Raw genomic sequence first — 23,926 nt, 5'->3', positions numbered from 1 at the left:
TGAGTAACATATAACAGTATTAAGAGAAAAACGACAGCAAACTTTCACTTAAATTGAGCTAGCTTGTCTTCGTTATAGGGAATTAGCCGCGCGACGTCGGCTCCAAGGAGACGTTTTCTAGAACCGACAAAGGCCCTTAGATGGAGCTGCGGTGCTGCTCCATCTTAGGGTATTTTCAGTCATTCTGTTCCCAGCTTAGTTTTATATTTGTGTTTTTTTTTTGAGTCGCTCACTAAGAACCCCATCCGCTTCCTGGGGCCTGACGGAGGACGCCAACTTGCAAATTGTATGCACAGAACATTCCCGTGATGCCCAAAGCCCGCACACGAGGAGGGTCTCTCGCCGCGAAAACAAAGCGAGGGAAGTATCTGAAGATTCGGTACCTTGGTATTCAACATTGTGTAATGACAAACGAACCACTTTATTATTTTTACGTATATGCGTTCCCGATAGAATAAGAATATCACTGGATAACCACAATGGTGTTGTTGTTGGCTGTTTCCATGTCACTGCATACAGCGAATACCGTCACGGTTCCAGTGTAAAACACGTATCTCACAGAAATAGGGTTGATGTAGTAATTATAGTTTTTTGCCAAAGGGCAAATGTAGGAGAAAAAAATGTTTGATATAATTAGGTAAAACGTTACTTTTAGCGATTAACTTGAAAATTAATAGATCTAAATGTGCTATTTCAATAACAGACGTGCGGGTATAATTAGAACTAATAAAGGCACCACTTTTTAGAGCTATAAAAGGCATGCGCAGCCATTTACGCGTAAAATACACTCAATTTAGAAGTTTTCTGGAGAAACAAAGGTCTTAGGAGGCAACGTAAGGAAGGATATATATATGTGAGTCTAAAGTAGGGACACCATAACATTTTACACCCTACGATAGAGCAGAACAGCAGTACAGCCTTTGTCGGTTCTAGAAAATGACTCTTTGGAGCCTACGTCGTGTGGCAAAGCCCATATAACGAAAACAAGCTTGCTGAACTTGAGTGGAGGTTTGTCGTCGTTTTTCCCTTAAAGATGTCATATGTTATTCAAGATTTTATAGTCACAAGTTTGTTCAAGTCACTGTAAACAGTTAAGAAAAGTAATTTTTTTTTTAATTTTGACGTGTTATTTTGTTGCGTTTCTACATTAATAACAAAACTAGAATGGCGACTAAGCATATGTTTCTTATCTATTTAAAAAACATTTAAAGATTATCATTTTCACATATTTTGCGTATATAAAGTAGTTTCATGGTAAATAATTTATGAATGTGTCTCCAAAAAGTTTTTATTTTACGTGATTCGCTTTTTTTGCATAAAAATATTTTATTTTAATTTGTATTATTCCGTGTACATGTCAGAGACCTTCCATAAAATAGGTATAAAAAATTATTACTCAATGCATGCTCAGTTTGAACTTCAAGGATGTGCAAAATACCGTAGCGAAGCGTTGGCAATCTCCACGCCTCGAGCTTCGAAATTTGACATCTGCGGAAGAAAAGTAGCTAACGCATTCGCATATATGTTAATGCTCCTCCTAAGAACATGGTTTTACCATATATATTTATAGGTAAAACCAAATGTGACCCGCATCATCATTGCACGATCTCGCGTGGACGCGTACCCTTCTGAGATTATATTTAGTGCTGGAGCGAGAATCCTTTGGGTGAGGAAGGATAACATATACCGGGTGAAACCATAGCAACACCCCTCCCTCGCGCGCTGCGGAACTTTTTTTGTTAATCAATGTGTTGCACTTTGTTTTTAGAACAAAATTGAAGTCGTTCGATCATGAAGTTTTTACATCACGCTTAATTGAGCCAGCCGCCGGGGTTGAATCATCACTGCCTTCCAAAACGCTAGCTACTGGAATAGCAAAAACTTTCTCCCCCGGCTGTGTTCTGCCACCGGGAAATACATTCGGTATCGCGTAGGTTTTTATGACAAAGCGCTTGCTTGGCGATGGCTGTGATATTCGTCAGGTTATAGCAATACCGCAATCACCTAAGAAACGTCAAAACATTCCAAGACACCATATTGTCGTCCTCCCTATACCCTAGGGGAAGAACCATGAGAGCAATGTTGCTTTTACTTTGTAGGAACGTTTCATAACGTGAATTGCGTCAGAGAATCAAACTCAAAACTCGAAATATCCTTCCGTCGTGCATGCTTGGCTAGAGGTACCACCGAAGTTATTCTTGTTTTGACGAAGTCGCCTAAGCACTATAAAGGTTTATTGGAACCAGTTATTCACCTCTTCATACCCCTACACAAAAATTTCACTCCTGTTTTGTGCAAATAGTTCAGGGACTTCAATTTTCAAAGACTCTGCTGAAAAGTTCAAATATTAGTACGAAAATATTGAGGTCGGCTAGATGGTTCAACATATTGAACCAACTAGCCCACTTTATCCTTCAACTTTCTTCTTCATTCAAAGTCCTTTTTAAATAATGTTAAGAGTTATCTTTTTATGTCTTTGAAAAACTTTTTTATTGTTATTCTTTTTTTTACTTTTTTTTATATCTACAGTGACTATAATTCTCCTACCTCTTTATTATATTGTTTTTATTTTTTTGTTTTTTTTTGTATAACTTCTATCGCTTGTTACTTCTCTTCCTTAGATGTCTATTAAAAAGCCCAGTTCTGAGTGTAGCGCTGTCCTGTCTTTAACGTGCTCCACGCAGTAGCGATGCACTACAGCCCGCCGGTACAATGCTCATCCGGCTCGTTTGGATTGGGATGAGCATCGTAACGGCGTGCGGTCGTGTATCACTACTGCGTGGTGCACGTTAAAGACCGCAGGTTAGCGGTTGTTCCGCACTGGCTAAATTGTTTATCTCCAGCTGAGACACCAGACGCCCACTGAGGCAGACTAACTTCTGGATTTATAAACATACACACAACATATTGCATTGTCTACTTCATGTCCGTGTCTGTCTCTTGCGCTTTGTAATTTCGATAAATTCAAATATAAGATTTGGCAACATCCAACGCGCAACGCCGAACTTAGTGGGTAATAGTTTCTGACCGATGACTCTGTCAAACCCTATTATAATCTTTAACTGAATGCATAAATCTCGAGGGGTTTCTTTCTTCCAGGAAATAGAGAAGATCTTTACCCCTACCTAAAAGAACCCACGGTCCTTAGGAAACTATGTCACAGAACGCTCTGTCATGCCAACATCAAAATAATTTATCAAATTTCTTCCAACTTAATTAAAGAAATTTTATGAACTACACTCACGCTGAAGACGTGATATGAGTTGTCTATGTTGCCGCTGATCGCTTAACTGCGCGTGTCTCAAAAGAAATATAGTGATCTTTAATTTTTTTCTATATAAAAAGAAAAGCATGAGGAGATTGTTTTTTTTCTCTTTCGAAAACATAGGTTTCTTTTTAAATAAACAATAGCAAAGTGAACATTTAAACTGGACATGAGCGGTCCATAGGGATTTGAAGCAGGGGGAGGGTGGGGGCAGTATCGGCGAAGCTTTATCCCATCGGTTATGTCAACCTAATACCAGGGGTGATCAATACGTTTTGCCTCCTGTGATATAAGTTTGTTTTTCAGCGATAGAATAGCGACTTGCTATATTCTAATTGATGTCTGGAATCTCCAATTTCCCAAACGTGACTGATTAATATAGACCCACCGGCGACGATGCACTTTTGATATCGGTGCTCTACCGTCCGCATGCCGTCGTAGATGATTGAGAGAGACAGTTAAAAACACCAACGGCGCACTGCATCGGTAAACTCGTCATTGGACGAAAGCCGTGTACTCTTCAGATATTCCTTTATTGTGGAAAACAGCCTAAAAGTCAGATAGTGAAAGATCCCTGGGCTGTAAGGTTAAATAGGCAAAACATTTGGAACTCCAGTCCCTCTATATCTGGGTTAGAGTCGTCAACAACGGCCCTCAATCGCCTACGACGGCATGCCGAGAGTAATGCACCGATAGCGAAGGCGCATCGACACCGGTAGGTACTATATTGAAAGGCAACAAACTCCTGGGAAAGTGTTCATCATTTTCATTAGACTGTAACCTCTTTCGAATCCATCACTGAATAAAAAAAGTTACAGCACAAGAGGAAAAAATGTATTCATCATTCTCGTATTTAAAACTTCACCAAAAAGAAAACATTTCGGACGAAAAAAATGCTGGTGTGTGTGGCTTTAGAAAAAGAAAAATTAGACGTTTTACAAATCTCCGTAATACGAAATTCGACCGCAGGTCTTGTGGAGGAGGGGAGGCTATGCCCCTCCTTCTCCTCTGTACCCTCCCCTCCCCTCCTGAGTGTCCTCCCATCCTCCCCTCCGTACCCTCTCCTCCTCCCCCAGTTTTTCTGCTAAGTTTAGGTGGAAACTTGACGCCACGTAACCTTAACACCTATTCATTTCCCCACTAAATTTAGCGAGGAAGCTGAAATGGTGTTGAGGTCATGTGACGTCAGTTTTACCGCTAAATTTAGCGGTGAAACTGAATACGGAGTATTGCATTATGGGACGTCACACACCTACACTCCAATTCAGTTTATTCGCTAAATTTAGCGAGAAATTGAATTGGTGCATAAGTCTGTGACGTCCCAGCATGCAACGCGCGCGGTTACGCCGACGGCGATGCCTCGAAGCCCGGGAACGAGCGCCTAAGAGCTGCGCTCTAAAAGTGGCCCTTGGGGGGGATCTAGGGGGAAGGAAGGGAGGGGGTCGGGGACCTCGCCCTACGCCACATCCCCGAAATCCGCCCTAATTTGAAACAATTAAAATATCGACCAACTCATTGGTACCGTTTATATTCACTGTTAACAAATGGGAGGATAGCCTATGTTAGATCCGTCTAAACCAACAGTGAAATCGGTTTTAGATATAATTGGGCGGGTTAACTGTAATCCATATTGAAATCATGGTGGCAAAAATCGAAGTGGTCACATGGATACTTACAAAGCGGCAGGTTTTTTCTGTCCTTTGTGGCATGACCGCAAGCGTTCATCCGCAGATGGGAAATTTAGCCTGCGCTTGCGGACCTCCAAGTTGGTATTTTAACGCGCATCACGCAGAACGATAAGGCAGTTTTAGAATTGCGCAGGCTAAAGCTTTGCGTACGCACAGAATTGCATCGTCGCCAGTGCGCCTGCGCCGAACGCTAACCACGTTTTGCGCTTTGTGTGCGCTATGTTAATGTACTCTATTGTTCGGAAATTGCGTGCGTATACGCAAAGAGTCTTTGCGCTCCTCCAAGGAGGATTCGTGATGAGAAGTTGGTTGCCAAGAAGGTTGCCAAGACGAGCACAGTTAAAAAATGGCGGTTCCCAGGATCATGGCTGCGGCCTCTTTGGCGGCGTCGTGAGCCCGATATCGGCGACATCCTCGCGACTTCAAGTTCCAATACGGGACGATGTTCCACTCGGTTTGGAAAACCCAGTAATGTAGGCAACGATCACAGGAAATTTGATGTTTTAAACGCCCGAACGTTTCTCGGCGAAGGTAGGGTGTGCGAAGGTCAGTATACACGAGACCTCTCTTGTGGAGGCGACGCAAGCGGACACAACCGGTAAACCGCTTGCATCATATCCTCATGTTTAAACAAATCTAAAATGTTACTCTCGACAAAAGAACAAATAAGAAATCTTGTTTTTTTTTCAAGTTACAGCATTTCGTGTGTGAAAAAAAAATGGTGACTGTATCTTGCAGGCGTTACAAGAGCGAGGTGCTTGGGCTTTTGCTTCGCGGCCGAGAAACGCTATTCTAAAACCTCTTGCGTCGTGCGCTAACGCAAGTCCTAAATTTAGCTCTAGCATGCGCTAAAATTACGTACGTTATTCTAAAACTCCCTATAATTTCACAACGCACAGGTGCACGAGGCTCATTTCAATCAAAACATGCAGATGCGGAGACCGAAATGGGTTTCTTGGTAGAAAGGAAATATGAACAGTGCATTGCGCCTGATAACACAGTATTTCTAACGCGCATTACGCACTGGCGATTACGAAAACGCACGCGGGTGCAAAAGCCAATACGCGTCGTAAACAACAAAGTGATATTTCAAATCGCGACGTCGGAGTGCGCAGCCGGCGCTTTTCCACGTGCCGCCGAAATGCAGCGAATTATCGCATCTGGCCACAGTATTCTTTATAATTAACTTGAAAAAATGCGATGATGTGGGAGCGTTCGGTACCCTGGAACAACAATGCTTCCATCTGTTCATTCGAGGAATTTTTTAGAGTATTTTGTTTATTAATCCTTCGACGGGAATTCGACTGACGTTCGGCAGAAGACAATAGTTCACTTACCAATAAAAACTCTCAAACGCTCTTTTCTTTACGTTACATCTACGTAGTCAATGGTTCTAAGAACGTATAAAAGGACGATATTTTAGGCGATATAAGAATTACGTTCGAAGCATAAAATTCCTCTCTATTCAATTGCACTAGCAACCTTCCTCGTGGCAACCAGCCAGCAATTTGTGCTTTCGTCCACTGTGAGCTCGCAAAAAACGCCTTACGAAGATGATCCAAACAATTTTGAACACCAACACGCAAGTGAGGTAAGTAACTGTTAGAAGTTCTTGTAAAGAACCGCATTCTGGCCTATATGTTGTAACGACCGTTATTTACTGTGAAACTTGATTAGAAAGAACTAGAATTTGTGTTTCTTTAGGTACACACTAAACATCGTAACACCCTTGTGGGTGTAAATGGCTTGTCCTATAACTAACACCCATTTGGGCGTAGCAAAACGCCCTAAACAAAGGGCGTTATTCCTAACGCCCCTAAATTAGGGTGTTTTTCCCTAACACCCTTAAATGACGGCGTTATTCCGAACACCTTTCAATTAGGGTGTGATTCTACTGTACACCTTTTTATTAGGGCGTTGTGTCTGCACAGTACGCCCTCTAAATTGTGTGTATCACCGCCCCTCTAAACTGTGTGTATCACCGCCAGAAAGGGAAATAAAAAAAGGCGCGATTACCAACACCCATAAAGTTGCGCGTAATAACCCAAAAGAGTGCACGAGAAAATGACTGCAAATGCCTGGTTCACTTTTTATTTTTTAATCAAGGTTCTAACAGGTTCTACAAAATTCTCTATAGACGATTGCAAGCAGGTCATCTGGCCGCAGCCATGTCTCTGCTTATGCGGGAAGTGCGTGCAATTACAAGCGTGCCAAAGGTCAAAGCTACGTTCACGCGCACGTCATCAAACTTGGCGAAGGCAAGACTAAAAGAAATAGTTCTCTTTTATCCTTGCAATTCCACCACGACCGAGACGCTTCTAAACCAATGGCGGTCCGTGCGTGTAAGGTCATAAATATTTCAACCGAATATTGTTTCATAACTACCTTCAAATTCTACAACCGAAGGCCCTAGTTAAATCTCCAACTGTACTTATCTTGTGACGTTTATGCTTCCTTGCACTGGTGACGTGGACAAAACTGACAGGCTTGCAAAGACGGTACGACCGGGAGTTGCTATAGACGTAAGCGGCAGTTCATGTTTGTAAACCGTAAAATGGTCTATTGAAACGGAAGCAGGGAGCCTATGTTCGACAAATGCTTCCTTACTCCTAAAAATAAACGGAAGTGGCGGAATTGACGATATCGCGTTTAATTGGTTAGAGGTTCAAATGATGAAAGTTACCTATTTTCGCCCTTTGACCTTCCAAAAATCAAACGCGATATCGTCGCTTCCGTCACTTCCGTTTCTTTTTGGGAGAAATGAAACATTTGTCGAACATAGCCCCCTTGGAATACAATCAGAAGCATGCTTGCAGAGTACTTACAAATAAAACAGCGATCTCATGTAATCCGTGATAGATGCATAATCCGATTCGGTCAGCACAGAACAATCCACAAACACAGTGTCGAAGATGAAGGCGGTCGCTCACATTCAGCGGAAGTTTCGCGGTCGCCGATGAGCACCTCTCTGTCGTGATAGATGCGTAATCCGATTCGGGCAGCACAAAACAACGCAAACACAGTGCCGAGGTTGAAGGCGGTCGGTCACATTCAACGGAAGTCTCGCGGCCACCGATGAGCAGCTCTTTGTCGAAACGCGTCCAACAAATACAGCACAATAATTCCATGGACTCCGACGAAATAAACGACCATTTCCGAAAACTTGGCATGGATGTATTCCGGCCGTTCACGACGAAAAATCACGGCCTCGACTCAAACGCACGAAAAACAGGAATACACTGACGGGCGCCCCCCTTTTTGTAAACCGGACCTACGTGGCCCCTACAACTCGCCATAACTTGGCATACTGCAAAGACTACGGCCCCAGTAGCCCATCAGCGCGTCAGAGCGAATCACGTGACAAATTTTCGTCCAAGCGTCCTTGTCCTACGGAGAGCGGTCACGTGTTTTGCGCCACCCCTCTGATTTGCTAGAAGTGGCCTTCGCACTCGCTCACAGCAACACGAAGACATAAAAGAAGGTTTCGAGGCTTATCAGAAGACGAGGTCAAAGGGGGTTGGACAAAGCCGCTAATCTCCCTCTGCTGCTTTGTATTGCCACCTGCCCTGCCCAGGGAAGGTCGCGAATTCAAACTCGCCGGGGCTTGCTTTGCGTAGTACAACCTTGAGCGTCTCAAACTGCCACTGCTGTAGACGCGCATGATCTGGTGCGGACCGCGAGATCACAAGATAAATACAAAAAAAAAACATTTTTAACGCCGCCGAAGACGCGGTTTCACGTGTACCAAAAAAAAACGGAAAAAAAGCGTCGGAAAGCTAGATATTTTGGTGTCATTACGCAGAGATAAGAGTCGCGTCCCTGGGGGTGTCATTAATACGGCACTTTCGATTGTCTTGCGACATTGTTTCTTCAGAGCTACACTCCAAAATAAAGTATCAGTGAAGGTGCTATAAGGAGTGCGAAGCCCAGTTAGGTGAATTTGTAATTTCCGAAATGAGGGCGCCACAGTTTGTTCAAGTCTTCAGCTGAAAAGGTCTTTCTCAGGTTAAAAGTAAGCAGATTCTATTTCATTTAATCTTGCTTTGTATTATTTTTTAACGTCGGATTTTAGACAGTCAAGGAATAGAAATACCTCGCCGGCATAGCCGATTCACGCAGGACACTCTTGACAGTCAACCAAAAACGGCGCCAAGTGCAGTATGTCAGGACCAGTGTTGTACGGAACGGCGTTCCAAGGAACGGCGTTCCTGGAACGCATTCCTTTTAGGAGGAACGAAGGACCGCCACCGTTTCATTTTACATAGGTGGAACTGGAACGGGAACTCATTACCTTTTTACAAAAAAGGAAAAAGGAACGGCGTTCCTTTTTTTCTCGTGCAGTGTTTTTTTTTTTTTTTAATTTCTACGAGGGAAGTTTCAAAAGTATAAAAACAATATCTTTACCGAGAGCAGAATCTCGCTAACTTCTTGGTTAATTATCTTAGGGTTTATTTTGTATCATCCTCGTTCAGTAACAGTCGGGTGCAGGGAAGCTAGTGAATGATGCTTCTTTTTTCAATGCCCAAAACTGCAGTACAAAAGAGCAAAACTTTTAGTCAAAAGAAAAGACAGAAAAAAGACGTTTCAAACTGGGCTAATTTCATTGCTTCCACGATTCCTCATATACCTAGAAATATAAAGCAGACTATAGCCATCATGGAAGTTTCACAGAGACCTAGAGTTTCAACAAAATAACATGTTACCAGACATCGAACGCACCCTTGAATCCCGAACAATGATCACTTATTTATAAGATACAAAAAAATAACCTTCATTCGTGTTCCCCTAGTCCCACGCCTTCAAACTGAACGACTAAGTCAACCTTCATGAAGAAGGAGATGTAGTTTTCAACACTGACCTTCCGAAGTCGTAACCTTTTCTTCCATTCATCGTTTTGCGGATATCAACATCGAGAAGCAACTGTTTTAAAGTTCGCAGCGCAATGTAGGGTAACAGTATATTTTGCTCGTTTGATTCCGCCCACCACAAACATGAATGCGGTTAAAAGCTAAGTTCTTTTTTTTTTTTTAATATGAATACATTAACAAATGAAACCCTGCGTTGCTTGCTCTCTTCTCCTGGTGCCCTTCCATCACGGCATTCAAATTCGTATGTTGCCATTTGATGGGATAGATTAAAAAAAAAACAACTTTGTTCTTTGTAATTAAATATAGTAACAAGGCGGTAAGTTGGGCTAGTTGGTTGAACATCGCCAAACGTGAAAACAGCGCAAAAAATTGAACAAAGGACAAGTGAAAGAAGTGCACGGAAAACAGTGCTTTGTCCGTGCACTTCTTTCACTTGTCCTTTGTTCAATTTTTTGCGCTGTTTTCACGTTTAAATATAGTAATAAGCAAATGTAACGTATATGTAACGATACGTTCCATTTTTCGAACTGTAACGGGAACGAGTTCCTTTTTCACATATGGAACTTGTAACGGGAACGCGTTCCAGAAATCAGAAGGAACGAGGAACGAGCTTTTGTTCCTTTTTTTGAGGAACGTGTACAACACTGGTCAGGACAGCGTCGGCGCGACCCATCCCATTTTTCAGATATTGGCTAGACCGAAATAATATCGACGCAATCTTTCCGATTTAATTCCGTAACAGCGCAATAGTGTGTGCTGCCTAGGTTTATATTTACACGTCTTCATTCTTTTTTTTTTTTTTTTTTTTTTTGCGACGGAGATGATTTTTTTTTTTAGGTTGAACCGATAAAACTGATGCACGCGCGAAACGTAATTTTAGGCTCGTGTCGAACGAAGAGTTCAATAGGAGTAGCAAAAACTATTCTCTAGCACTTCCTAATCATACGCGACTCCGTGTGGCGATTAATTATACTCGATGTTTGTACCGCCGTACATCAACAACAGTTTCCCCAAGGCAATAAATATTGCTTTGTATTGTAATAAAGCAATAAATATTGCTTGCATTGTAAACGGGTGATAGGACCACGTCAGGCAGAGATAATCTGCCTTTTGTCCTGTTACCCTTGACCTAGTGTCTAAATAAAAAACAATTCAATTCAATTCAATTCAATATGAACGGCTATGAAATCATGGCTGTATTTGACAGCATCACCGTTACGCCCCTTTCACACCGTGTGGATGAAGGGCGTAAAACTCGCCCATACACCCTTTTTACACGATTCCAGCCACCATCGTTGCAAGTGGGGCGTAAGGAGGGCGTGTAAAGGGTGTAAAAAGTCAACACACCCTTTTTACACCCAACGATATTCAGAAATCGTGTAAAAAGCGTGTAAAAAGGGTGTTTTTTCTAGCGTACACCCTTCTTACACCCTTTTTACACGATTATGGGTGTTACAATGTTTAGTGTGTAGGAGAAGTGGAGATCGGTGGTCGAGTGGGCTAGCGCACACCGGCTCGGAGCACATGAACCGAAAGCTCACGCTGCAGAACCCAGAATCCTGAATTCAATCCCCACGCCTGCTCGTTTCGATCTGGATAAGCATCGTACTGGTGTGCTGTCGTGTATCACTACTTTGTGATGCACGTTCAAGACCTTAGGCTAGCGGTTGTACCGCACTGGCTAAATTGCTTATCTACAGCTGAAAAACCAGCTGCCCACTAAGGTAGTCTAACTTCCGGCTGGATAAACATATACACAACAATTTCCTTTTTTTAGGTGGGAGCATGCAATACCAGCTATTGCCGTTTGCGCGATTCTAAAATAATACTTGATTTAAAGAGGCCCCTCGATGGCGCTTTTGTTTGCGATTATTCTCTTTGATCGGAAAGAAATTGTGGTCTTTCTCAGAATTTATTACACTCTTTTTTATTAAGCTGCTCCCTCCTCTACAGTCAGGCCCCTAAGCCTTAGGGATCTGTGTTCAGATTGAACAAATGGGCATTTATTTTTCTGCTTTTTTTCATGTTGCAAACACAAACATAGCAATGCTACCAGTTTCTAAAATGCGCAGGGGTTACACATATGCATGTCACCGCTTACGTCAAGAGAACACACACCAGCGCAATCTAGAAGGTACTCGAAGAACGCTTACGACCTCGTATAACTACTGACCGAAGGTGCTGTTGTATTGGCAACATTAAATCTAGGCACTATCGATGAGAAATGATTGCCTATAACATTGACCCAATTATTTGAAGCCCACAGTGATCATTAAGATTCGGAAGTATAGACGCAGACGGGGAACGATTCTGGGCCACCGTATAGATTGATGGTGCAAGATTGTTATTTGGTTTGGAGTAGTCACAAAACAGTTGCAAAGCAATCGCTCACACTCAGGCTTAAATGCGCGAAACAGTGTTCAGAGGCAAAAAGCTACACTCAGGCCCCGCAAGCCAGGTATCATGATCACCTCCGCTGCCACTCAACCGCTTGGCTCGCTCCCCGCTGGAAAACGTGAGCTGTACTGGTCGGTTGCCCTTTACGCATTTCACCTCATATCGCTAGCCACTGTATGCATAAAAAATAAAGTACAAATAAAATAAAATTGCCGGGTTTCATGTGTCAAACCAACAAAGAGCACCTGGCACACGCCGCAGCGGAGGAGTGAGGATTAATTTCGACAACTTGTGGATCTTTGGACGTGCAACCGAATCTCGGTTACACGGCACCTTCTCCGCAATAAGCCTCCGGCAGAAAGCGGGCAACACAATCGGGATTCGATCCCGCCAACTGGGGATGAATTCGAAGACTGGCACTTTGCTTCGGACCCACCGCGAGGCGGCTTACAATAAGAAGCACAATTAACACATGGTCACCTATAAGGCAGTCCCGCAGTTAGCATTGATTACCCCACGATGGTCTGATTGTTCACTTCAATTTCAATGCCAAACTCCAACGTTTTGCACTAACTCTAGTCTCCCAACGACCTACAACCCACCAACGAATATTCATTACAGCAAAGTTAAGAATGTAAGGTTTATAGCTTTCAAAAGCCTTGAGCGTGTGCGAGAACACAGGCACCCATTGCTTTCAATTTATTGCGATACTGTTAACGCGGAATAAACAAATATTCTTTGTCTGGAGCTGATACGCTGAATCGATGCATGCCTTCCGATCAAAGCTCTTTCTTGGCATCAGCGAACGAGTGCAAGTGGCGGAACACGCGCAGAGATAAGATCAGAAACTAATTTTCTGATACTCTGAAAGCGTTCAGTCTGAGGGCCTTCAATATCTAGGTCAGAGCTATTTGACAGGAAAAGGTGTATCTTTAACCCGAGACAGATAAGCAAGGTTAAGACATACACGTAAAAGCAAGAGACAACACATAATGTCTTCGAGATGTTGTATCAGAGACGTTGTGTGCTGTCCATCTCTTCTGTGTGTTTTTTGTATCCCTCCTTATGTGGGATTATGTAAACCTTTTACCAACTCGCCTGCGGACGCATATTTCCCTCAGATATTGAGTAGGCTCTTTCATATCGATGTTTTGCGTGAAAAAGCAAGTTGGTGATCATGCTGCGTGATTGCGTGCGTGAGAATATCTTTACGTGTGGGTGAGCTTAACATATTTATTTGCAGCTCCTGTGTAGCAGTGACACGTTCTACATGTTGAATCGCACATATACGCCACAGCTTCCAAGTGAATGCGTATCCGTGAAAGTTACATCGGGGCGTCGTAACGGAACGTATCAGGCTCTTCTCAGGCACCGCTTAAAGGGCTCAAAAAACATGTAAGCGTAAAATTGTATTAGTATTTCTAAAAGTGAAAATGCGAAATTCATTTCTTATTCCAAACTTTTAGGTACAGCTTGAACGTAACCGTCCATCCATTCACCTCCGGATCACACACTGAGGACAATGCGCTTTTCTTCACCTTTCCAAGTAGTAAGTATTCATAAAAAAATCGTAACGTTTTCTCACTTTCAATAGGCCAAATAAAAAGTTATCAACATCATTAAAAAAGAGCTTAGTGTTACCTCACGAAGCAAGGGCTAATGTCGCATCAGTAAACAAAGCAGGCTTTCTCAATTATATTTATATTCTGCAAGAAAACGAGTTGTATTTTTTTGTATTAAAGTGATCAAAAATTGGATTTAATATCGCTTGAGTTTAAAAGAAAGCTAAATCACTTTAAAAAATGCGGTTAGGAGCTAACCTTTATCAATTTTTGTCCCTTAAATTCAGTTATCGCACTTATGTTGGGCAAACGTAACCGTAAACCGTATTTATTGTGTAAAAATAGTGCAGCGATTGACGCCGGGCGTGCGACGATTCTTTCTGCCGCCTGTTATCTGTCCAGAGCGTCGTGACCTCATCGTCGACATCCACAAGCCAGCTTAGGGGCGACCAAGGGTACCCCGCTGGTGACGTCGTATTGGCTAGTTTTTCTCTCCGCCCTCAGGCTTTCCTACCTTCGGCGCGCCGCAACCGGCTGTGCCACGCATCTACGTCGAACGTTAAATTTGCTATTACGACTCCCCTACTAATGAAATAAAAAAATAAAAAAACTCAAGACACGTCGCTTTTTAATTGTTTCCAGTAGAGCTGCTACTGGTTGTTTGAATTCAAGGATCTATTTAAGTCAAGTCCAGGCGCAGCTGACGCTACGAACTGATGGGAGCAATCAGACAGCGTCGAGAGAGCACCGTCATGGTGTTCCTCAAGTCTCTGTACGTGTTATATCATCACGAAACGAATCCTAAACAAAAAAGGTTCAGTGACTTGCGTTTTTGACGCTGTTCGATGTGTCCCATTAGCTCGCTGCGTCGGCTGCGCCTGGACGTAAGATGAAACGAAGTATGACGGTAGGATCGTCGTGATCAAGGACAAGTAAACTGTTGTTTCGTAGATGATTGGGTACAACAAATAGCAGAACCGGCCCTTGGGAGCCATAGTTGCGACGATATCTCGTTTCGTATTGTGTAGAGTCCGGCATGGTCGTTGTTTGTGGCGGTTGAGGTCGGTTCTCTTTAGATTGCAAAAAAAGCTTCTGCAAGTTTGGGCCATTTCGTTGCACAAGAGTGGAACCCGACGTGGTTGTCGACGCAAAACCTGGACCTGCCGAAATCGGATTGCAAGATGAGAAGTCAGGTGCATAGTATCAGCTGTGTCTCGACTTCAGCTGAGACAAAAGAATAGTTGACAATGAATCATCAAATTTCATAATGAAAGCATTTACGATATGTGTTTCTCTTTCGTTCTTGTCTTTTGGGCATTCTTGCGAATGGCGGCATAAAAAACCCTGGCTGTATCCTATATTGTTCGCGCTTGTCGCTTCCTGATTCATTGTTCGGCGGTCTTATCGCCTAATGGTGCAATGTGTGTTCGGATAAGGAGCGGTAAAAAGTTGCTCAGGAAACGTAATGCCCTGAGTTCTTCGTGCTGCCAAGGAATAGAACTTCAATTAACTGGACCGAGTTTATATTCTGTCTTTTGCAAATACTACTCAAGTCCTCGCATGCCCGCATTTTTTTAACTGAAGATTATAATAGTAAACTTTGTTACCAGTGTCAAGCGGACTACGTTTCACCCTCGAGGCTAACCATGGAAAATTTTCTCGTCCTCAGCAATACAAAATGCTACTGCAAAGGAGGTGGTAAGACTAAGGCCCCAGTGAAGATCACTTTTAGAACACCTTGTCTTTATTGTTTGACGTTCCTTTACCAGAGACACTGCGTCGATCAATTGATTTCATTTTTCAGCGGCAAAGTATTATAATGAAGTTTGGATATTTCTGCCTTCATAGCGAAGGTACTTTGAGCAAGCGGACTATCGACGTTAAAAGCTAAAGATAACATAAGTGTTTTTCAGTAACAATTTGACTCAAAATTTCACCGAGGCAAAACGCAGTGAATTGGCGTGACGTATTACAGTGCCCAACTGTCCGTCTTAAAGACCGACGACCAGACTCGAGATTCTGCAAGGCAGAAGATCCTCGTCATCATGGGGAGGAGGAAACAGGCAACCCTGGACAGGGTAGAAGGGGCAGAGGAAGAAGCGAGGAAAAAGTGGAAAGCGCGAAGTGGTCGTCGGTTTTTAAGCGCATCAGTTTTGTTGTTTTTGTTTTTTTTTTGGGGGGGGGGGAGGGAGGAGGACAAGTAAATGTTTGTCTCTAGTCTTTCTAGCCTTCCGTTGCGAGAGGTATCTAGACAGACTAAAAGAAAATATACGCACATGCGTCGCAGCATTCCGCGTAGACACAATTTCAAGATGTAAACGATGTGTGTCATAAGCAGTTCACGATTTATGTTGGTTCGTTATATTCACTCCTCTGGGTTTAATTAGCCCCATGCAACTAAATACATGTTACCCCTTTCTTCGGCTTAACTTCCACTTAAAGTTATTAAGGTCATGGACTCTTTATTAATCTTCTTTTTTTTTTGTATTTAGGTCCTCATACGCCGTTGTATAAATTTTTGTTCACCAACCCAGACAAGACGTGTGCTGTTCTGCGCGCAACGCATGAACAAGATGGGACAGGTAAGGAAAAATTTACTACATTTCATGGTATCCTTCATTTAAAAAAAAAAAAGCTTTTTCCTAAACGTATTTAAAACATTACAAAATCTTTAGTATATTCTCCAAGTAACCCCTTTCTTTTCCCCCAAGTGCGTAATATCTCTGTAGAAATGCAGGAGTCACAAGTATATAGAAAGTGAAACGCGAAATATCTTATGATTCAGGCTAATCTGGCGGAAATAATTCTTACAAACAAATATTTTTTGTTAGCTTAGACGTGCTAAGAAATTTTGCAATAACTATACGTTTATCTTGTAATTATCGCCTGGTCTTTCGCCATAGACCTCGTGCGTCTAGACCACCCAGATTTAAAAAAAAAAAGGCGAGGGCTAAAGATCGCGGGTAGTTCGATGCAGCCTTAAAAATGCCACCGACTACTCCCTTTTAATTCCGTCTTCAAAATTAACTTCTACAAAATGCGTTCTTTATGGAAACGATAAAAGTAAAACGTACTTTTTAATAAACTAATTTCTATCAATATATTTCTTTCCCCACGAGTTCAAAAAGTCTGGTTTACGATTAACCGGCTAACGATTAAAAAAGGCAGAGAACCACCCCAGTATTTGCGGACAAATCCAAAGAAATATCCGTGAAAATTTTTGTTAAACATTTTGCATCGTGTTTCTTTTTTTTACTTGGAAAGGTCAACTATTTTGTTTTCTACTTTTTAAAATAATTGATTTTACATTTGTATTACTCAAACACTCGAATGAATGCCAAGGCTCGCCTGAGAAAAGCCAATTGAACGCAGCTTCAAATAAAGTGACAGCGAGCAAAAAACTAAAAAGTAAACGCCAAAAAAAAAGTGCACGCACACATTGCCTTTTTGTTCTTGCAACTCTTCCTTCTGTCCTCAGTATTTTTAGCGCTCTTCTACCATTTCATTATTATGTACAAACAGACGAACGTAATGCTTCCACGGAATTTTCGACCAGTAGTATTTGGCTCACGCCTTTATTAACACAAATATTGGGTCGTCTGTGACAACAAGTTGAAAACCGCGAAAGTCAGGATGCGTCCCTGGGTTATATAAAATATTTTTCTATATATTTGTTTGACATTCAACAAATATTGATTGGACGTTCCAAGTTAACGCTTTAGTCAATAATGGCTGTTTATTAACTAATAAACATACATAAAAAGGCTGACACTGCTAATATGCTGATCGGCTGCTTCGTAAAAACAAATAGTACGAATGACAACGTAAGTTTACACTAAACGATGAAATAAAACCACATTTACCCACACAGGCTCAGACAAGGACCACAATAACAAAATTATGTTGTTTTTCATGCACTTGTAAACTTGTAAAGCATATCTGAAAAGCCGAGAACAGAGAGGTCCTTTTTTCTCGTCTCTAGGTTTTCGGGAATATCATTATTCCTATTCGACTTGTGACAAAAACACGTCTAGTGTAAAGACAATGTTTTCTTTTAATTGGCCGATAAACTGCAGTAGCATGTCGTTATTTATTTTGTTTTGTTTCATTTAGAATGCCTATGCATAGGCAAGATAGGAGATAACAATATTAGGGGCGAAGCTCCTTAGGGTCTACCCTTGTCCGTCCGTCCGTCTGTCCGTCCGTCCGGCGTCCGTGCTCACATGAAAGAAAAAAATGTTTGAGCAGTCGACATGATTCCAAACTGTGCGGGTTGACCCGAATGGATTTATAGTCCATCGCCTTAACCACTCAGCCACGACTGCCTGACCAGTAGGGGGCTGTGAGATGTGGTAGAAACTCAAGAGCTGGGGTTTCTGTCATGCATGAAACGTTGCATATAGCCGCTCAAGGTCTACACAGGAGAGGGCGCTGCGGTCAAATGCGTATATAATCGCGTCAAACTTTGCATGCATTGGCTCAAACGTTATAGACGAGAGGGCGCCGCGGTCAAATGCTCAAATGCATATCTAACCACGTTCCATACCACATATTCTCTTTCCGACATGGACCGTTGACTTATGCGGTGGTGAGGCGTTGCCATGGCTTCTAGCGGATCCAAGCTGATCCGCTAGAAGAACCACTGGCTCTGCATTTCACCGACCATAAAGCAGTAATAATGAAGTCGAAACGGCAACCCGGAACTCAGACCTACCTAGGAGCAATGAAAAAAAAAATCAGCACCATCAGCACTATTTATGAACAATTAAATTAGCATCATCAGCACTATCAGTCCTTCGCCCCAATCCACATCATTCACCACGTGGAGAGGTGGCCATTTTATCCTTTATTTGCCAATAAACTTTATTTAGCTATGTGTCATGGCATTTGACAATATAAACATGAATGTAAACTTTTCGACTTTTACACTTAAGTGAAACGTTTACATTCAATTCAAAACCATAAAATAAATGCATATTATGGCGAGCTTATGGCTCTAAAAAAATAGGAATCGTTGATTCCGTGACGGCGACAAAGGGAAAACTGACTGCCTGTACGGCGTGCAAGTTCTTCTGCTCTTTGCTCACCTCGTGCGTTCGTTTAAGGCCCCAATGCGCCCGCAAGCTTTTTTCCCCCCGATCTCAACCACGCATTCACAACGTGCTCTTGGGCGTGTCGTCGCCGTGCATTTTTTGCAAGCTCTTTAAGTGTCCCGTTTTGTGGCGTGCTCCTCCTTGCGTTCCGGCGCGCCAAAAACAAGTCTTGAAACACGTGCTCTTCGAATTGTCCCTCATTCGATTTTTTAGATATTCTTCGGCCGCTTATCACCCACGCAAAAAGTACCAAGTAATTTTGGCATAAAATGAAGAGCTACCGCGCACTTCCACGCGTGACAAAGATGACAACGACAGAAGGCGATTATTTGTAGGGTCTATACATGCCAGGCAATGGGGACCATTCTACGGTAATACATACATTTGTCAACATAAAACTGGAACATTCCAGAATCGCCGTAAAACTGTAAAAATAACCTCAGCTGTCATAAATGGAAGAACGGCCATCCCATTGAGAAGCAAAAGCACTACAGAAATCGCTTCGCGCAACTATGACTTTGTAAAAGTATTTCGGTTAATGGCAGCAGACCACAAGACTCGAGAAGGTCAGTTAAACATGTATATCATAAATGCAGTGACAGTGGCAGTTCCCAAGAGTTTCATTGAATGTTTTGACAAACTTTTCTAACCTAACAGACTTGTCCTCCATATTTTGTTTTTACAATTTTACGTAAAATGGGGTTCTGACGATTTTTAAACAGCGTCACCTGTCTCCTTACCCAATACCCACCATCAGTTGTAGCCACTAAAGTGATGCCTTTTAGTACATGAATTATAATATCCAGTAACTGCTTGCTGCAGACTACCAAGGATACTTTTTTTCCGCCGTGCCAATAACTTTAACAGAAATATACGAACACTTTGTTACTGCGAGCGAAGAATTGGAAGGTTCCTTGAAGTTCTAATTGCAGTTAACTATTATTGCATCGACAAGTGTTTTTCTAAGTTGAATTCCAACTCGACATTTTAATGTATCAACTTTTTTTGTATTTGTTTTCCAGGTTGCGAATTGTATTCAGTAGCAGAAGAAGGAGCCATGGTTCCTATTTCCCAGGAATGTCTGGATGTCTACATACAAAACTGCTCCAACACAGCATCTGAAGTATGGAAAGACGACTGTATAGAAGGAGACCAAGACTAGAAAGCGACATCTCCATTTAGTCGTAAATGTTTCTTTGTGTTTACCAGTATACCAGTATTTTAGAATTATATTTCCTTTGTCATGCTATCACCAGTTCAAGTCTATAATTAAGTGGTTGTGTTAACTGTACTACAATTATATTATGGGTAAAATAAAGGATGACGACCGGGAGCAGACGTGTAAAGACTCACGTTGCAAAATCGAGCATTGTTATCTGTCTAATCTGACGAGGCCGAGCTCGATTCACGGTAGACATATTGCGATGGTCCGCAACACGATCGCTCTACAAGACCTTCTTGAAGAAACAGGAAGAAGGCTTTCCAACATTACCGGAAGTTAATAGCATCAACTGGTCTCCACCTTTGTTTTCTTCTGATATAAAAATAAGTATATTCTGCGAAGACATAAACCTCTGGCCGAATCACAGAGGCTGTCTGACCTAAACTTCATCGAAGCCAACAGCCACCACCAACCACACCAGGATCCCGCCGGTGACCCCAAATATCCTCACATGACTGCGGCTATAAATTACTTACACCGACATCACATTGGCGGCCATTGGGGATGCCTTTCTACACAGCGCGTGTCTTCTGGGGCATACATTAAGCACCATTCAATTTGTTTTACTCTGCAAAAACAAGTAGGAATGACCACCAGTTGAATGCGGTTTGAAGTCACGTGCACGGCATGTATAAAAGGGGTACCAGCAGAGACGCGTCGTAGAGACAAACTGGGATTTTGAACGTTACTAACAAACCTAATGTCTGATTGGAGGGACACTGAAGCGCGGTTCTGTATTTCAGGAAACACACTTAAATCGTCTTCATTTGGATTCCAGGAATACAGATATCCAAATTATTTTTGAATTTGGTGCACGGGGCTGCAGAAAATTATTACCAAAATACCGCTGAAGCCCCTCCTTCCCGGTGCGTGACTTCATATTAGGAGTTTTCAAAATCTCCGCTCTTGTGCGTCTTCAGCGCCTTTCAAAAGCTATCCACGCGTACTCTTGCTATTATACACGTTTGCAAGAAAGGCTAATGTGCGCTGCCATTTTGAGCGATGCTGGCACCCCGTACCGTTTCCGCCATGCTGGGGTGCGCCAGGGGCACGTCAGTGGGGTACGCAATGACGAGATGGTGCCGTTTGCTGCATCGCCGATGGCTAACGTTAGCGGCACACTTACTGTCTCGGAACGCAGGAGGAGGTATCCACACAGAATCGTAGCATCACATATTGTAGGGCGGTTCTTGCTATTTTAAAAATGGTCAGAAAAATACGTCACGGCTGCTGTCAGTTCAGGGCACGGTGTAAGATCCACTCTTTGGGTAAGGACGCGGCGGGGCAGAACGCGCGGCGCGAGGAATCAGATAGTGTTTGTTCGACGGGCATCCGAAAGGCTGCATCATTCCGCTGCCGCCGTGTCCGCGGCTGACAGTGTCGCCGGCGGCCAAACGGCGAAACTCTGAGTGGGCGAAAAAACATGATCTCGTTGCCATGCCACCCCGGTACACCGTGGTCTTTCTGCACGTGCGACAACCTCCCTGGAACTCTGCGCGTGTGGTGCATGAGGCGGCACGAGCCGTCTTGAACGTGCCCACGGGTCGACGAGTCACCTGCCGGCGCCTCTTGAAACCATAGTGAGAGAGAGTGAAGAGCGAACTTTATCGGGCACGTCGCGAGGAGCGCGCTGTCTTCACCTGAAGAGTATTATCTTACACCGTGGTTCAGGGGAATGTGCCTGGCAAGCTTGCGATTGCACGCCCTGCCCACACCAGCGACACGCGCTTGGCGGCCGAAAGATTCTAGTATGACGTAACGACTGGTCGGAGGTTTTGTGTTTTCTCGCGTTTCGTTACATTTTCGGCGAATATGTACATGCTTTTTAAAGTGACCGGATGAAGAGACTCCAAAATTAGCCTCTAACTCCTTTTTTTTTTATCAAGAACCTCTTTAGTTCGTTTTTTTTTTTTTTTTAACATAATTCTGAACAAAACATGGATCGAAGCCTGTATCCCGCATGTCGGTCCTCCAGCCCTTAAAGGGAAAGGGGGGGGGGGGGTTGTAACGATTTTAAGGTTAGAATAATTCGCATCTGGTCATTTTTACGTTGTTTATCGTGTCCCGGAGGATAGAGAAAACATCTCATTCATTAACAAATGTCGCAATTCCGCTGCATCATGGCAAAGCAAAAGTCGGGATTTTCCCCCCACCTGCAGCCCCGAGTGGCAGCCTAAGGAACTACAGCGAGAAGCTTAAGTGACCTCGCTCGTCTCTAAGCTAATATTGTATGAATAGACGCCCTTTTTTTGTATTTCTAGTAACTGCTTTCTTTTACTTCAACACCATTTTTGTAACCACTCCCCTCTTCAATGCCAAAGGCCCTGAGGGTACATGTAATAAATGAAAAATAAATAAGCTGCAGCATAACACCCGCTGATGTCAGAATAGAAAGGAAGCGGAAGCGTCCTCCAAGAGATCACACGGGAACCCACATGGCACCCCGAATTACGTCACTAGGAGTGCGACCACGCGTGTCCTTGAAGACTGGGTGTGAGTTGAGGGGTGCCCGAAAAGCCAATATTTATATCTTTTTTTTACGCAACAACTATTACACGTAGGCGAAATCGGTTTTATGTTATTTACTTTAGAAGTGTCAGAGGACAACTTTCACAAATTTTTGACCGAAGTCCAGAAATCGTTGCACTCCCTCCTCCCCTCCCCCCTTTTAGCAGTACGCGATGAAGGAATACAAACTAGAAGAGCGAGAATGTGGAGCAAAATACGAAAGTGGCAAAGCGTTTTACTTCAAGTTCGGAGGAAATGCCAGACATTATCAATTAGGTATAGCTAAACATTTCTCACTACCCACGATGTAAAGCGTTTTAACGATTAACAAGGTTTTCGGTTAGGTATGGTAAAAGGTTTTGCGGGCTCCAATTATTTTCACCAATAAAATTTTCTCCCTCGTGTTACATCAGAATAAAAGAAAAAAAAAAGCTAGAATGCTCAATATTTGCATATTTTAGAAAATACATATTTCATCACTAAACCACCTTCGCCACGCCTTTTTGTATATCTTGTATGCTGATTAGACTGAGGCAAGTGGTATGATATCATATATTCAATAAGCTTCATCTCGCATAACCGCAGCTGGCGCTGCGTGATAATGTAGTTCAAGTTTTGCCTTTTTGGCATAATCAGTATAACGACAGCATATCTCAAATTTGTTAGTAAATTCATACTTATAGCCGATACAAGCTGAAATAAAACAATGGACAAACACACACACACACACTGTCTTAAGCTAAACTGACAATTTATTTCACAAAATCTTTTTTGTTTACACAGCGATAGCTCCTCGCCGTTTGCAACGCCCTCTTCAAAACCAGGTCAACAAAGGTCCTAGATCGTCACGAGTCATCCCTCCGCTCAAAAGAATCAATCCACAAAACAAATCCACACAAAAATCCACAGAGTCTCGAACCACGAACGAACCTCGACGAACTCCACCGGACCCCATTCTTAAGAAGAAGAAACTTTCCTGCATCTTCACTTATGAAGAAGAAAGGTTGAATGACACATTTCGGAGTCTGCAATACACATTCTTTCTCTCAGCCTTCTTCTATGAGGATATTTTGCTTTCCCTGTGACCTCCGTTTGCTCTAATTCTGGTTCAGAGTTGTTTAATTCGTTAAAACGTTTAGTAATTTTAGATTTTTATACTTTGCATAACTCCGATATTGTAGTGACCGATGCGAGAGCAACAACTGCGCTTGCAAGAAGGGTTTATTTCGAAGAGAACATTCCTTTAAGTAGTCTCGGCGACGATGCTTATCGGACGCGCGAGCCGCGATACAAAAAACAAAAAGTAGGCGCGCTCGATCCCTA

The 23,926-nt window shown here is 42.7% G+C and overlaps 1 protein-coding gene across 1 annotated transcript; it reads left to right on the top strand.

The window, feature by feature from the left end:
- Positions 1-6,156: 6,156 nt before the first annotated feature.
- Positions 6,157-20,035, top strand: LOC115318270. Its single transcript, XM_040215012.1, has 6 exons — positions 6,157-6,171; positions 6,401-6,544; positions 13,462-13,613; positions 13,685-13,764; positions 16,273-16,362; positions 19,896-20,035. The coding sequence occupies exons 1-6, from the start codon at positions 6,157-6,159 to the stop codon at positions 20,033-20,035; spliced, it is 621 nt and encodes a 206-aa protein (XP_040070946.1).
- Positions 20,036-23,926: the final 3,891 nt, after the last annotated feature.

Source organism: Ixodes scapularis, unplaced genomic scaffold, assembly GCF_016920785.2.
Source record: "Ixodes scapularis isolate PalLabHiFi unplaced genomic scaffold, ASM1692078v2 PGA_scaffold5__190_contigs__length_132052651, whole genome shotgun sequence".
NCBI classification, from domain to species: domain Eukaryota; kingdom Metazoa; phylum Arthropoda; class Arachnida; order Ixodida; family Ixodidae; genus Ixodes; species Ixodes scapularis.
Note: the sequence above shows the minus strand (reverse complement) of the source record. Positions and strands in the feature narration are given on the sequence as shown.

Bases quoted from the DNA above. Each gene is read 5' to 3' on its own strand.
- LOC115318270 (XM_040215012.1), top strand. The intron at 6,545-13,461 runs GTAAGTAACTGT...ATTTATTTGCAG, and splicing joins AACACCAACACGCAAGTGAG to CTCCTGTGTAGCAGTGACAC. The intron at 13,614-13,684 runs GTAAGCGTAAAA...CCAAACTTTTAG, and splicing joins TTAAAGGGCTCAAAAAACAT to GTACAGCTTGAACGTAACCG.